Source organism: Mirounga angustirostris, unplaced genomic scaffold (assembly GCF_029215605.1).
Source record: "Mirounga angustirostris isolate CCGP_5_RB_7025 unplaced genomic scaffold, mMirAng1.0.hap1 SCAF_11, whole genome shotgun sequence".
In the NCBI taxonomy this organism is placed as follows: Eukaryota; Metazoa; Chordata; class Mammalia; order Carnivora; family Phocidae; genus Mirounga; species Mirounga angustirostris.
This window is the reverse complement of record NW_026991719.1, coordinates 87,584,556-87,596,695: the sequence shown is the minus strand read 5'-3', so window position 1 is coordinate 87,596,695 and position 12,140 is coordinate 87,584,556. Positions and strand designations below refer to the sequence as shown.

Here is a 12,140-nt window from a genome sequence, read left to right as displayed (position 1 = left end):
GCTATGCTAGTTTTATCTCCCCAGCTAGTTCTAAGCATCTCAAGAGCAGGATTTATATTTTGTACCTCTCATATCTTCCATGGTCTGTAACACAGTGTTGGACACATGGCAAACAATTGTTGAGTGAATAATGGAATGACTAACAACAACACAGCTGCTAACATTTACTGAGCATTTAGTAGATAGAAGAGACCATGCATGTACTTTATGTACATTGTTTAATTTACCTCTTGCCATAATCCTGCGTAGTAAATGTTATTTCCATTTTGTAAATGACAGTGAGATATAATGTAAGCAAGAAATGGCACACAGAAAGCTTAACTAACTTGCCTAAAGTCACACAACCAGTAAGGGTCAGGAAAAAAAGAAATATAACTGAATCCATGTTCATTGGATTCTAAGCTCTATACCCTGAACCAATTTAGACAGCTCTTTAAAAAAAAAAAAAAAAAAATTAGGTAAACTCTTTTGTGCTTCAGCAATTCTTAACCATGATTACACATCAGAATTCTCTCGGAGAGTTTTGACCAAAGCATACATGTTGAGGCCCTGTGACAGACCTTCTGAATCAGAGCCAATGAAGATCCTTGAACATGCAAATGACGGAATGGAAAGAAACATTAATTTGGCGACAATACGCAGGTAGAATGAAGGGCAGATGCACTGAATGTAAGAAGGCCAGAGAGGAAACTTCCACGGTGAACTAGTTTTAAGGGGTTGAGGAGTTAAACAAACATATATCCTCATGCATGTACACCCTGCTACACTTCTACCAACAGGAGCTCTTGGCTGTTTGTGAAAATAGAGATGATTTAGGAATAAACTGTAGGCCAGGATAAACAAATGAAAGACTAGCAGTATAATCTTCAGGTCTCATGCTGAATGGCCCCTCTTCCAGGATTTGATGAGTAAGAAGACAACAACCCCTACAGGGCAAGAGTTAAGGCAGAAAATTGGCTCATGAAATTTCTTCCTGGCCTCCCCAATCTTCTTTCTTCCAACCATCCATCCATCCCTCCAACACTCACTGAGCACAACGAATGTGCCAGGCCCTGTGCTAAGCACACTGGAGACACACAGTTGGGGTCCTCGCCCTCACGAAGTTCACAGTTCATGGAGGAGAAAGATACTAAATAGGCAATAGACGTGCTGCTACAAAGGGACTGTAACATACACAAAACCCACCTGGCAGGGACTTGGGCACTAAGGGAAATCTCCCCAGAGGAAGTTCATTTCACACAATGACCTACACAATGAGTAGGAGTTAGGTAAGCAGAGACTATGTGGATGTGTGTGTTCTCCCTTGCCTGGAGAATTAGCAAAGTCATGCAGGGTCCTGTGGGCCATATTGCAAGCTTTGCACTTTATCCGAAGAGCAGTGTGGGCACCTGAAGCACTTTAGGCAGAGAAGTGAGGCTCAAATTTATGTTTAGGAAGAGTACGCTGGCTGCAGGGATGGACTGGAAGGGGTCAAAACTGGGGGCAGAACAGATTTTAAGGTGTCTAGGAATGAGCAAAAAGGAGAGTAGTGAAAGGAGCATAGACAAATAAAACATAAAGTTAATTCACACCATATGAAAACAAATAGGCAACAAATATATTTCAAAGCCCGGGATGCCTGGGTGGCTCAGTCGGTTAAGCGTCTGCCCTTGGCTCAGGTCATGATCCCAGGATCCTCAACGGGGAGCCTGCTTTTCTCTCTCTCTCTCTCCCTCTGCCTCTCCCCTGGCTTGTGCTCTCTCTCTCTCTCACTCACTCTCTCAAATAAATAAATAAAATATTTTAAAAATATATTTAAAAGCCCAAGTACATGAGGAATCAAATAAATGTAAATTAAAATGAGATAGCATTTAAGATTATAAATAATGACAATTATATAGGAGCTTTTTATGCCTGTATGAGATAATGCCTACATATTTTATTAGGACTGAAATTGATAATAAATTTTGGAGATCAGTTTGGCATTAAATACCAACATGATTAAAATGCAAATATTCTTTGACACCACAGTTCTACTTCATACATTTTTTATTAAGGAAATAACTGAGGTGTAAGCAAAGATACAGCTGTAAGGGCATATCAGGTTATCCAATAATATCCAATGACAGGGACAAGTTCATGATATATTGTTAAATTTAAAACATAGAGTATAATGAAGTATATGCAGGATGACCTTTTGTTTGTGAAATAGATATCAAATCTAGGGGCGCCTGAGCGGCTCAGTCAGTTAAGTGTCTGACTCTTGGTTTTGGCTCAGGTCATGATCTCACGGTCGTGGGATCAAGCCCCACATCAGGCTCCATGCTCAGTGCAGATTCTGCTTCAGATTCTTTCTCCCTTCCCCTCTGCCCCTCCCCAGTCATGCACTCTTTCTCGCTCTCAAATAAATAAAAATCTTAAAAAAATAAAATAAAAATCTAAATATTGGGGTACTATACTCCCAAATGTTAACAGTGGCTGGAAAGTTAAGGATGAGTAAAAATGGCATTGGGGTATATGTAAGTGTGTGTTTCTATGTTTAATATGTTTAAGCAAAACATTAGTTATCTCTCAAGGACAATATGGTAAGTGTCATTTGTAAGGGGGAAGGAATACTCTCCCAGTGGAAATTTCATTTTAACTGAAGTCTTGGTCCATAATAGATTATTACAATTATTATTGGTGGGGAAGAATTTCAGACCCTGTGAGAAACCGCTGATGAAGATATTTAGGTTGGGCAGATGATTCTCAAGACAGAAGAGAATAGCCTAAAACAGAATCATAAAGAACAGCATTAAAGGAATAGGTCAAAGGTGATTTGCTCCCAAAGGCAAAAGAAACTAGGTAGGTAGGGAGAAAAGCAGGAGTGTTCATGGAGGCTAAGGGCAGAGAAATTTCAAGTAGGAATCATCGTCAGTAGGGACAAATGCTACTGAGTGATTAAGTAAGATGAAACAGTAAGATAAAACAAAGGAATGTCGATTAGATTTAGCAACAAGGTATCCATTTGGTGACCTCGGGAAGAACACTCAGGAAACTAGGCAGAAGACATTTCAGAGAGTTGAAGAGTGAGTGAGGATGATTAAATACAATGGTTTAAATTTATGTTTTATCTCTGCTCTCATGAAATACCACTGAAATGACAGTCAAAGAATAAAATGTCATAAACCCACAAAGACAAAGAGAATGGAAAAAGACATGCCAGCAAGTGAGAGATTGTCAACAAATGTTTGGAAGCTAGAAAGGGCTGGATGAGCGGTAACCAACAACAGACCAGAGAAAGCTGGGTCAGGAAGCCAACAACATCAAGCTGATTTTGTGCCGCCGACAGTTGAAAGTTTGTATGAAGAAGAGCTAGAGCCCAGATCCACTCGGCCAGAGACTACTCCTCCCTCGTCCTGGCAGGAGATGTGAGGTTCACTTTCCGCAGAGCTTTGACGTTGTACCAAAAGCAGTCTTAAAACCCTCAGCCACTTTTCCTTGCTTGGCTCCCAGAATGGTGGGAGCCAGGCTTAATACCCCTCCTCCCCCGCCAGAAGCAGGAGATTGGTGAATTCCTTCCAGGGGAAACTGACTGAAGAGAAAACATTTACAGAACTGACACTTGGGTCCCCTCGGTAAAAATCCAGCATTCCACCTTATTATCGTATAGTGACGTTCACGATGCAACAAACTGTTCCCATCCCCTCAGATCTTGCAGTCACCCTCTAGTGCTTAAATTCCAACAGGCAGCCAAAAGCTTACCAGACATTCAGGGAAAGACAGAAATTAAAACAAACTAAGAGAGAAAAGGAACTTGGGGGAGACCAAAACAATGCAGAGTTTAGAAGAAGCTTTTTAAATGACTGTCCATGTCTTCAAGAAGATAAACAAATAGTTTGCATCCACAAAGCAAGGACAGAATGCTAAAAAAAAAAAGAAGCCAAGATCAAGAAAGAGCTCTTATAAATAAAAATAAGAATGCTGAAATTAAAATTTTAATAGACGGACTGATGAAAAATTAAGGAAACATCTCAGATAATAGAACAAGAAGACAGTGTCATGAAAACTAGGAAATGAAAGATTTTAAACATCAGAGAGAAAATCTAGAATGTCCAACCTCTGACTAATTAGAGTCCCAGAAAGAGAGAAAAGAGAAAATAAATGGGAGGAAATTGTTAGTGAATAATGTAAGAGAATTTCCCAGAGTGTAAAGTCAGTAGGCTCCAGATTGGAAAGACCTACTTAGTGCCCAACAAAAATGAATGATAAAAGACCCACACCAAGGCATATCTTGGAAAAATTTCAGAAAAACTGGATTAAAGATAAGACCTTAAAAGCTTCAAATTTTAAAATATAGGTCACATTTAAAAGATCAGGAATCAAAATAGCAGTGGGTTTCTTAGCCCAACACTGGAAGTTAGGAGACAATAGACCATGCCTTCAAAACTATAAGGGAAATTTATTTCCAACTTATCAAATGTAAATTTCAAATATTTTTTAAACAAAAAGTTCTCAAAAACTTACTTCCCATGTACTCTTTCTTAGGAGACAGTGGGAAAAATTGTTCCAACAAAATTAAGAGAGTAAAATGGTACATGAAGAGGAAATCAGGCAGAGCCTGATGAAGTCTCTAATTAAGAACACTGAGAGTCTGGGAGACTAAGTTGGCTGGAGTTCACAGGGCAGAGTACCAGAGAGGAGAAGGCTGCACAGAGAGAATTCTGGAGACCTTCGGAAGGTTCCCCTCCAAGTATTCAACAAAATACTGATCAACACATGCATGTGAGGAAACTGCCCAAGGCCAAGGAAAGAGCCCCCCTAAAGAGATGAGAGGGAGGGGCACCTGGGTGGCTCAGTCGGTTAAGCATCTGCCTTCAGCTCAGGTCATGATCCTGGGGTCCTGGGATCGAGCCCCACGTTGGGCTCCCTGCTCAGCAGGGGAGTCTTCTCCCTTTCCCTCTGACCCTCCCCCTTGCTTGTGCTCTTACTCTCTCTCAAATGAATAAATTAAAAAAAAATTGTTTTTTAAAGGATGAAAGGGAATAATCCCTGGTGCTCACAAAGGATCAGGAAGAGTGTCTGTTCCCAAGAGACAGACTGGAAAATCTCATGATGCATGGAGCACTCAGGAGAGTACTCAGAAACGTCTTGCCTCACTAGTGCGGACAAATGTGCTTCAGACTAAACACTGCTCTGATTTCACCTAACAAATCTTAAAAACAAGACCCAAAGGGATCAAGCTATTTTCAAGTAACTTAACTGTGTCCTAGAATGAAGCTTAAGAATATTTATAGAAATACAAAAATATACAGCACCCAATAAGATAAATTTCATTATGTCTAACATCCAAAAAAAAAAAAAAAAAAAAGATCAGATAGGCAAAGAAGGAAGAAAATACAACCCAAAATGAGGAGAAAAAGCAATCAATTGAAACTGACCCAGAACTGACATGGATGTTAGAATAAGACATTATGACAGTTATGATAACTGTATTCCATGCTCTGTCCACATTTTGATTTTAATTTTCTTTTGAGTATAGCTGACACACAATGTTACATTAGTTTGAGGCATACAACACAGTGTTTTGACAAGTCTATACGTTACGCTGTGCTCACCACAAGTGTAGCTCCCATCTGTCACCATACATTGCTATTACAATGGCATTGACTATATTCCCTATACTGTGTCTTTTATTCCCGTGACTTACTCATTCCATAACTGGAAGCCTGTATCTCCCTCTGCCCTTCACCCATTTTGCCCATCTCCCACCCGCTTGCCCTTGGCAACTGTCAGTTTGTTCTCCATATTTGTAAGTCTGATTCTGCTTTTTGTTTGTTTATTCACTTGTTTTGTTTTTGTTTTGTTTTGTTTTAGATTCCACATGAGTGAAATCATACGGTATTTGTCTTTCTCAGTCTGACTTATTTCACTTAGCATGTTGCAAATGGCAAGATCGCATCCTTTTTTATGGCTGTGTAATAGTCCTGTGTGTGTGTGTGTGTGTGTGTGTATTATATTTTCTTTATCTATTCATATACCAATGGACATGTAGGTTGCTTGGCTATTGTAAATAATGCAATAAACACGGGTGCATACATCTTTTTGAATTAGTGTTGCATGCCATATATTCAAAAGCTAGAGGAAAAGTTAAATATGTTAAGTAGAGATATGGATGTTATTGAAAGACCCAAAGTGAACTTCTAGAGATGAAAACTACAATGTCTGAGATGAAAAATACACTGGAGAGATTAATGGCAGATTAGGCATTATAGAAGAAAAGGTTAGTGAATGCCAAGACATATTAGAAACTATCAAAATGAGGGGCACATGAGTGATTCAGTAGGTTAAGTATCTGCCTTTGGCTCAGATCATGATTTCTGAGTCCCGGGATCGAGCTCCGCATTGGGCTCCCTGCTCAGCAGGGAGTCTGTTTCTCCCTCTGCCCCTCCCCCCACTTGTGTTCTCTCTCTCAACTAAATAAATAAAATCTTAAAAAAAGAGAAACTATCAAAATGAAACACACAGAGGGAAAAAAATGGCTAAAATATGAACAGAGCATCAGTGAGCTGAGACAAACTTGAAGCAGCCTAACATACATGTAATTGGAGTCTGCATAAGAAAGGAAGGGGATGGCATGAAGAATACTTGAGAGGAACACCTGGGTGGCTCAGTCGGTTAAGCATCCAACTCTTGGTTTCGGCTCAGATCAGGATCTCAGGGTCATGAGATCAAGCCCCACATCAGGCTCCGTGCTCAGTGTGAAGTCTGCTTGGGATTCTCTCCCTCTCTCCACCCCTCCACCTGCTCTCTCTCTCTCTCTCTCTCTCTCTCTCAGATAAAGAAATAAAATCTTTTTAAAATTTGAGGAAATGATGGCTGACAAATTTCCAGGTTGCAGAAGTCAATTGTTAATGTCTAAAATTGGGGGGAAAATAACAATATAAGGACGTTATTTAGAAATGTAAAGGTCTGGGCGCCTGGGTGGCTCAGTCATTAAGCGTCTGCCTTCGGCTCAGGTCATGATCCTGGGGTCCTGGGATCGAGTTCCACATCGGGCTCCCTGCTCAGCAGGAAGCCTGCCTCTCCCTCTCCCACTCCCCCTGCTTGTGTTCCTGCTCTAGCTATCTCTCTCTCTATCAAATAAATAAATAAAATCTTTAAAAAAAAAAAAAAGAAATGTAAAGGTCATGCCAAAAGAAATACCTAACAGAGTTGAAATTGCTTGGCTTTGTTGGAAAAAGTGTAGACTATGGCACTAGACTGCCTAGTTTTGAATCCTGCCTCTATCCCTTACTAGTTGGGTGATCTTAAGCGAATCACATAACCTCTCTGAGCCTCATTCTCTCACTTGTAAAATGGGGATAATAATAGCATCTATCTCATGAGGTTCTTGTGAGGATTAAATAAGTAAACACCTACAAGGGCTTAGAATAATGCTCAACACAGAGTAAATGCTCAATATTATTCTTATGGGAGAACAGAAATCAGTGGTGAGGAGAAGACTGCTATTATTTGTAATATGACTATTAGTAATATCTGACTTTTTAACTATGCACAAGTATTACTTTAATATAAATAACTTTTAATGTTGAAGAAGAGTAAGTCAGAGGTGAGGAAATGGCATTGTCTTTGAAGAAGTTTGCTATGTGGGAAAGAGAGGGATAGGGCGATAGCTAGAGGGGGTATGAGGGAGAAGAAAGCTGTGGGTATTATATTTTTTAGATAGGAGAGACATGAGTGGGTTTAAAAGTGCATGTGAAGTCAACTAGAGAAAGGGAGAAACTGAAGCTATGGAAAAAAAGGAAGCATGTGGCCAAAACACAAATGAAGGGACATCTCTTCTACTATAATCAAAAGGGAGGGGCGCCTAGGTGGCTCAGTCGGTTAAGCTTGATCTAACTCTTAATCTCAGCTCAGGTCTTGATCTCAGGATTGTGAGTTCAAGCTCCGCCTTGGGCTCCACGCTGGGCATGGAGCTTACTTAAAAAAAGGCGGGTGGAGGCAGAAGTCATGGATGTGGATGTAGGTATGGCCAGCAGTTCGGTTTGAGAAGCTGAGAACTTTGTGCTTTCATACCTACCACTTTTTGTCTCTTTCTAAAATAGGACATGAAGTCATTTGCTGAGCATGAGCGGGAAGGTGGCAGGGTTGGAATTTTTGAGTTGAACACAGAAAATCTGAAATAGCCATTAGGGAGACAAAGCAAAAAGAAAGCTGACCAAAGCGACACAGAAGGATTTGGGGGCCCCGGTGAGATTAGAAGCCATAAATGTGTAGTGCGGTAGTACCAACCTCTTTGATTATGTGGTTTTCTCTAGCTGGGTTCTGCAACTCAAATACAGACATGGAAAAGGTGGGAAGAGGGCCACCTGGGTGGCTCAGTTGGTTAAGCGTCTGCCTTCGGCTCAGGTCATGATCCCAGGGTCCTGGGATGGAGCCCCACAACAGGCTCCCTGCTCAGCGGGAAGCCTGCTTCTCCCTCTCCTCCCCACTCGTGCTCTCTCTCACACTATCTTTGTCTCTCAAATAAATAAATAAAATATTTTTAAAAAGAAAAAGAAAAGGTGGAGAGAGCTGGGATGATTCAGGGTTGGGGGTTCGATCAGGATGGTTGGTGTGATAAAAAGACAGTGGGGCCAGGAAAGTGGGTATACTGCAACGAGAGTGAGCAGCTGAAGTGAGAAATCACAGACCCTCAACAGGCCAAAGAAAGAAGTAAAGACAGTAGGTGGTAGGTAGGAGTTGGGCCTTAGGGGTCCCGATGCAGTTGAAGACTAGAAGCTTTGGAAGAAAAGCAATCCACTGTAAATACAGAGGTTGTAGCGAGTTCAGCATGGGAGCCGCGGAAGTGGGTAGATGAAGGGGAGCAGAGGTGAGGGTCACTGGAGGAGGGAATGGCAAGGAGCCAGGAGAATGGATGGCTGGCGTATTAGATGGGGTCAGCCATGTGGATGCTGCCAGTGTCACCCGGAATGATGGCAGAAACAACAGGAAGGAATACTGTGAACGTGGAGCCAAAGCCTTCAGTAAATGAGAGAGATAGAAGGACGTCAGATTCGCCTAATGAGTCTCTGGAGCCCCGTGACTCTACTGAGCAGTGTTCCACTTTAGACTTCAGATTCTTTGCACGTGGTGTATAGATGGCCTTCGAAAGATCCATGAGTCCTCTGGGATCGTAGGCAAAATTCCACGTGTATATATCTAATATGCATTTTCCCCTCAGGAAGAGGGCTCAGGACATCCATCACGTTTTCAAGGGGTGACTGATTAAATAAAAGCCTGAGAATTACTGCTCTATCCATCTGTGAGAGAGAACGAAATGAAAGCAATAAAAGCTGCACAAAGACACACCTATCTCTGTGGCCAAAAGTCTCTCTGCCCCTATGCTAACACCAACATAGAAAGCTCCAGCACATTGGGACGCCTGGGTGGCTCAGTCGGTTGGGCGTCTGCCTTCGGCTCAGGTCATGATCCCAGGGTCCTGGGATGGAGCCCCGCATCGGGCTCCCTGCTCCGCGGGGAGCCTGCTTCCCCCTCTGCCTGCCGCTCACCCTGCTTGTGCTCTCTCTCTGACAAATAAATAGATAAAATCTTTAAAAAAAAGAAGAAAACTGCAGCACTGAGTGGGCAGCGGAGAGCTAGGGCAGAGCCAGGTCTGTGGTGCACTGGGGGAAGCGGTAAAGCTACCCAGAGAGAAGGGTGCCGGAAATGCACAGAGCAAACGTACCACCGGGGCTTTAGTAAAATGAGCTGGCAGCTGCTGCGTACATGCCCAAACAGAATCAAGTGACTTCTGGCTGCACCCTTTTCCTAAGGGCAGGCCTGGAGAAAAGACCAGGAGGAGCTCACCTCTCGGCAATATTTTTTGCAGACTGGAGAAACCGGGCCTGGTCATTTTCCTTCAGAATATGTTCAGCCTGGTTGATGAGGACCGTTGACCGCTCAAGACACTGGCGGCAATTAGCCACCTGCTGTGCCAACTTTCTCAGTTTCATAACCTTAAAGGAATGAGCAGAAGAAAAATGAGCTTCAATATGCAGGGCTTAATTAAAAACGATACAACAACACGAAGGTGATCTACTGCGGTGATTCTAAATATAAGGCCTGTTAATATCCCATGGCCCCTGTGCGAACCACTCAGCTTCTCACCCTCCATCTATGTCGTGCCAGCCCCTCTTTCCACCTACAGGCCACTTACTTAGGCTGCGACACACCCTGGCATATACTCTCGGTCATCTACCTCCTCTTTTTTATTGATAACCTTAATTTTTTTACTAGAACAACAGTGCATGCTCACTATAGAGTATTTAGAAAACAAAAAGTATAAAAGGAAACCCTGCCACCCAGGGATCAACATCAATACATTTTACGGTCGATATATTTTCACAACCGTGTTTAATAAAAAGTACCTCCTTGTTCTTTATGAGGATCTACATTCTGATGTATGTATTTCTCTACGGATCCTTATGCACACCTGTGCGTTCACAGATCTGTGTTCTCAGAAATTTCAATTCCTACGGTAGCTGGCACCACCCAGCTTGGCACAAAGTATTGATCATCACTCCAGACTCTCATAACTCCTCACATTGTATACCCAGCATTAGCTTATAATCACTACCCTGACCGGCAGACCAATAAGCCTACAAACATACAGATGCATGGAGGTTCACACCTGACCTTGACCATGCTTCTTCAGTTCCCAGGTTAAAAACCTGGAAGTCTTCTCTTTCCCCTTCATCTTTTACAGCCGATCAGTCGATGACATCCATCATTTCCTTTCTAGTAATGCCTGTTCTATCCTTCCCTTCCATTCGTGCTGGCATTTCCCTGGTTTAGGTCTTCATCAACTCCCATCGAGAGTCATTCCATAAGCCTCTGAGATTGCTTCCCTGACTTCAGTATCATCCTATTTGGATCCACCCTGCATACTTCTGCCATATCAGTCTCTCCCTTCCTAAGAAACAAGAATGGTTTCCCAATGCCTTTTTGATTAAGCCCAAAGTCCATATAATAGCATGCATGGTCCTTCCATAATTCTGGCCCACATTTCTACCATCACTTTTTTCTTTTTTCTTTTTGGATTGACTTATGACATACGTACAGTAAAGCACCCACATCTGAAATGGACAACTCTGTGACTTTTGTTGTTGTTGTTGCATACACACACACCCATGTAACCATCAACTAGGTCAAGGTATAGAATATTTCCAATACCCCAGAACTCTCATCATTTTTACCGGGTTTGTAGCACTAGGCCAAACATTGCCTCTTCTTTGCCTCCCTCCCTCCAACCCCATTTCTTCTTACTTTCACGATCCAAATTCAAACTGGAATTATCAGGATGAAACTCTGACATTTGTAAAGTCAACTCTGCCTTGGCCTCACTGAAGCTCCGTGCTTTACCTTTGTCTCTTTGATTTTGACAGCGATCATTTGTTTCCTCTGCTGGATGATCTCTACCAACTCGTCACATTCTTCCATGAGTTTTGCCTCATGCATAGCAGTATTCACCTGCCAAGAAAGTCCAGAATATTACACAGTGATTGCTGCCTTTTTCCCCTGCTGGCTCTTTTCAAAGGTTCGGATTGACAGCTAAGCATGCAGAACTTCTTCCATACCTCCCTCATTAGATCCTCTCCTAGAAGAAGGGTAGAGATGATGATATTAATGATGCAAAGGCATTGAAGCACCACAGACAGGAAGCTCTCCGGCCTCTGGTAGATCATGATGGTTAATGGAAGGCTGGGCAGAAGGACAGATGAGATGGGGGCATGTTATTCCCACTGTACAATTCCCTTTACTCCAGCACCCTTTCCTCCTGCTGCTCTTTTGAAAAGAAGGTAAGGAGGGACGCCTGGGTGGCTCAGTCGTTAAGCGTCTGCCTTCGGCTCAGGTCATGGTCCCAGGGTCCTGGGATCGAGCCCCGCATCGGGCTCCCTGCTCTGCGGGGAGCCTGCTTCTCCCTCTCCCTCTCCCCCTGCTGTGTTCCTGCTCTCGCTGTCTCTGTCTCTGTCAAATAAATAAATAAAATCTTTTTAAAAAAAGAAAAGAAAAGAGGGCAAGGAGATATAAGTATGTCAGGAAGAGAGGAGCCCTCTCCACAGGCACACCAATATTAAGATAACATTACAACAATCTATTTCTACCATCCTAAAAAAAATGTTTTTGATTTTCCTTGT

General features: G+C 42.4%; 1 protein-coding gene across 4 annotated transcripts in view; it reads right to left on the bottom strand.

Moving 5' to 3' along the window:
* The window catches only part of MID2 (midline 2), a 98,148-nt gene that overhangs the window by 16,447 nt on the left and 69,561 nt on the right, over window positions 1–12,140 (bottom strand). For all 4 annotated transcript variants that reach the window (XM_045881291.3, XM_045881281.3, XM_064574459.1 and 1 more), the window contains exons 4-5: window positions 11,365–11,472; window positions 9,811–9,959 (exon numbers count right to left, since the gene is read on the bottom strand). In XM_045881291.3, the coding sequence (XP_045737247.1) occupies window positions 9,811–9,959; window positions 11,365–11,472 (257 nt within the window). The remainder of the gene's footprint in view (window positions 1–9,810; window positions 9,960–11,364; window positions 11,473–12,140) is intronic.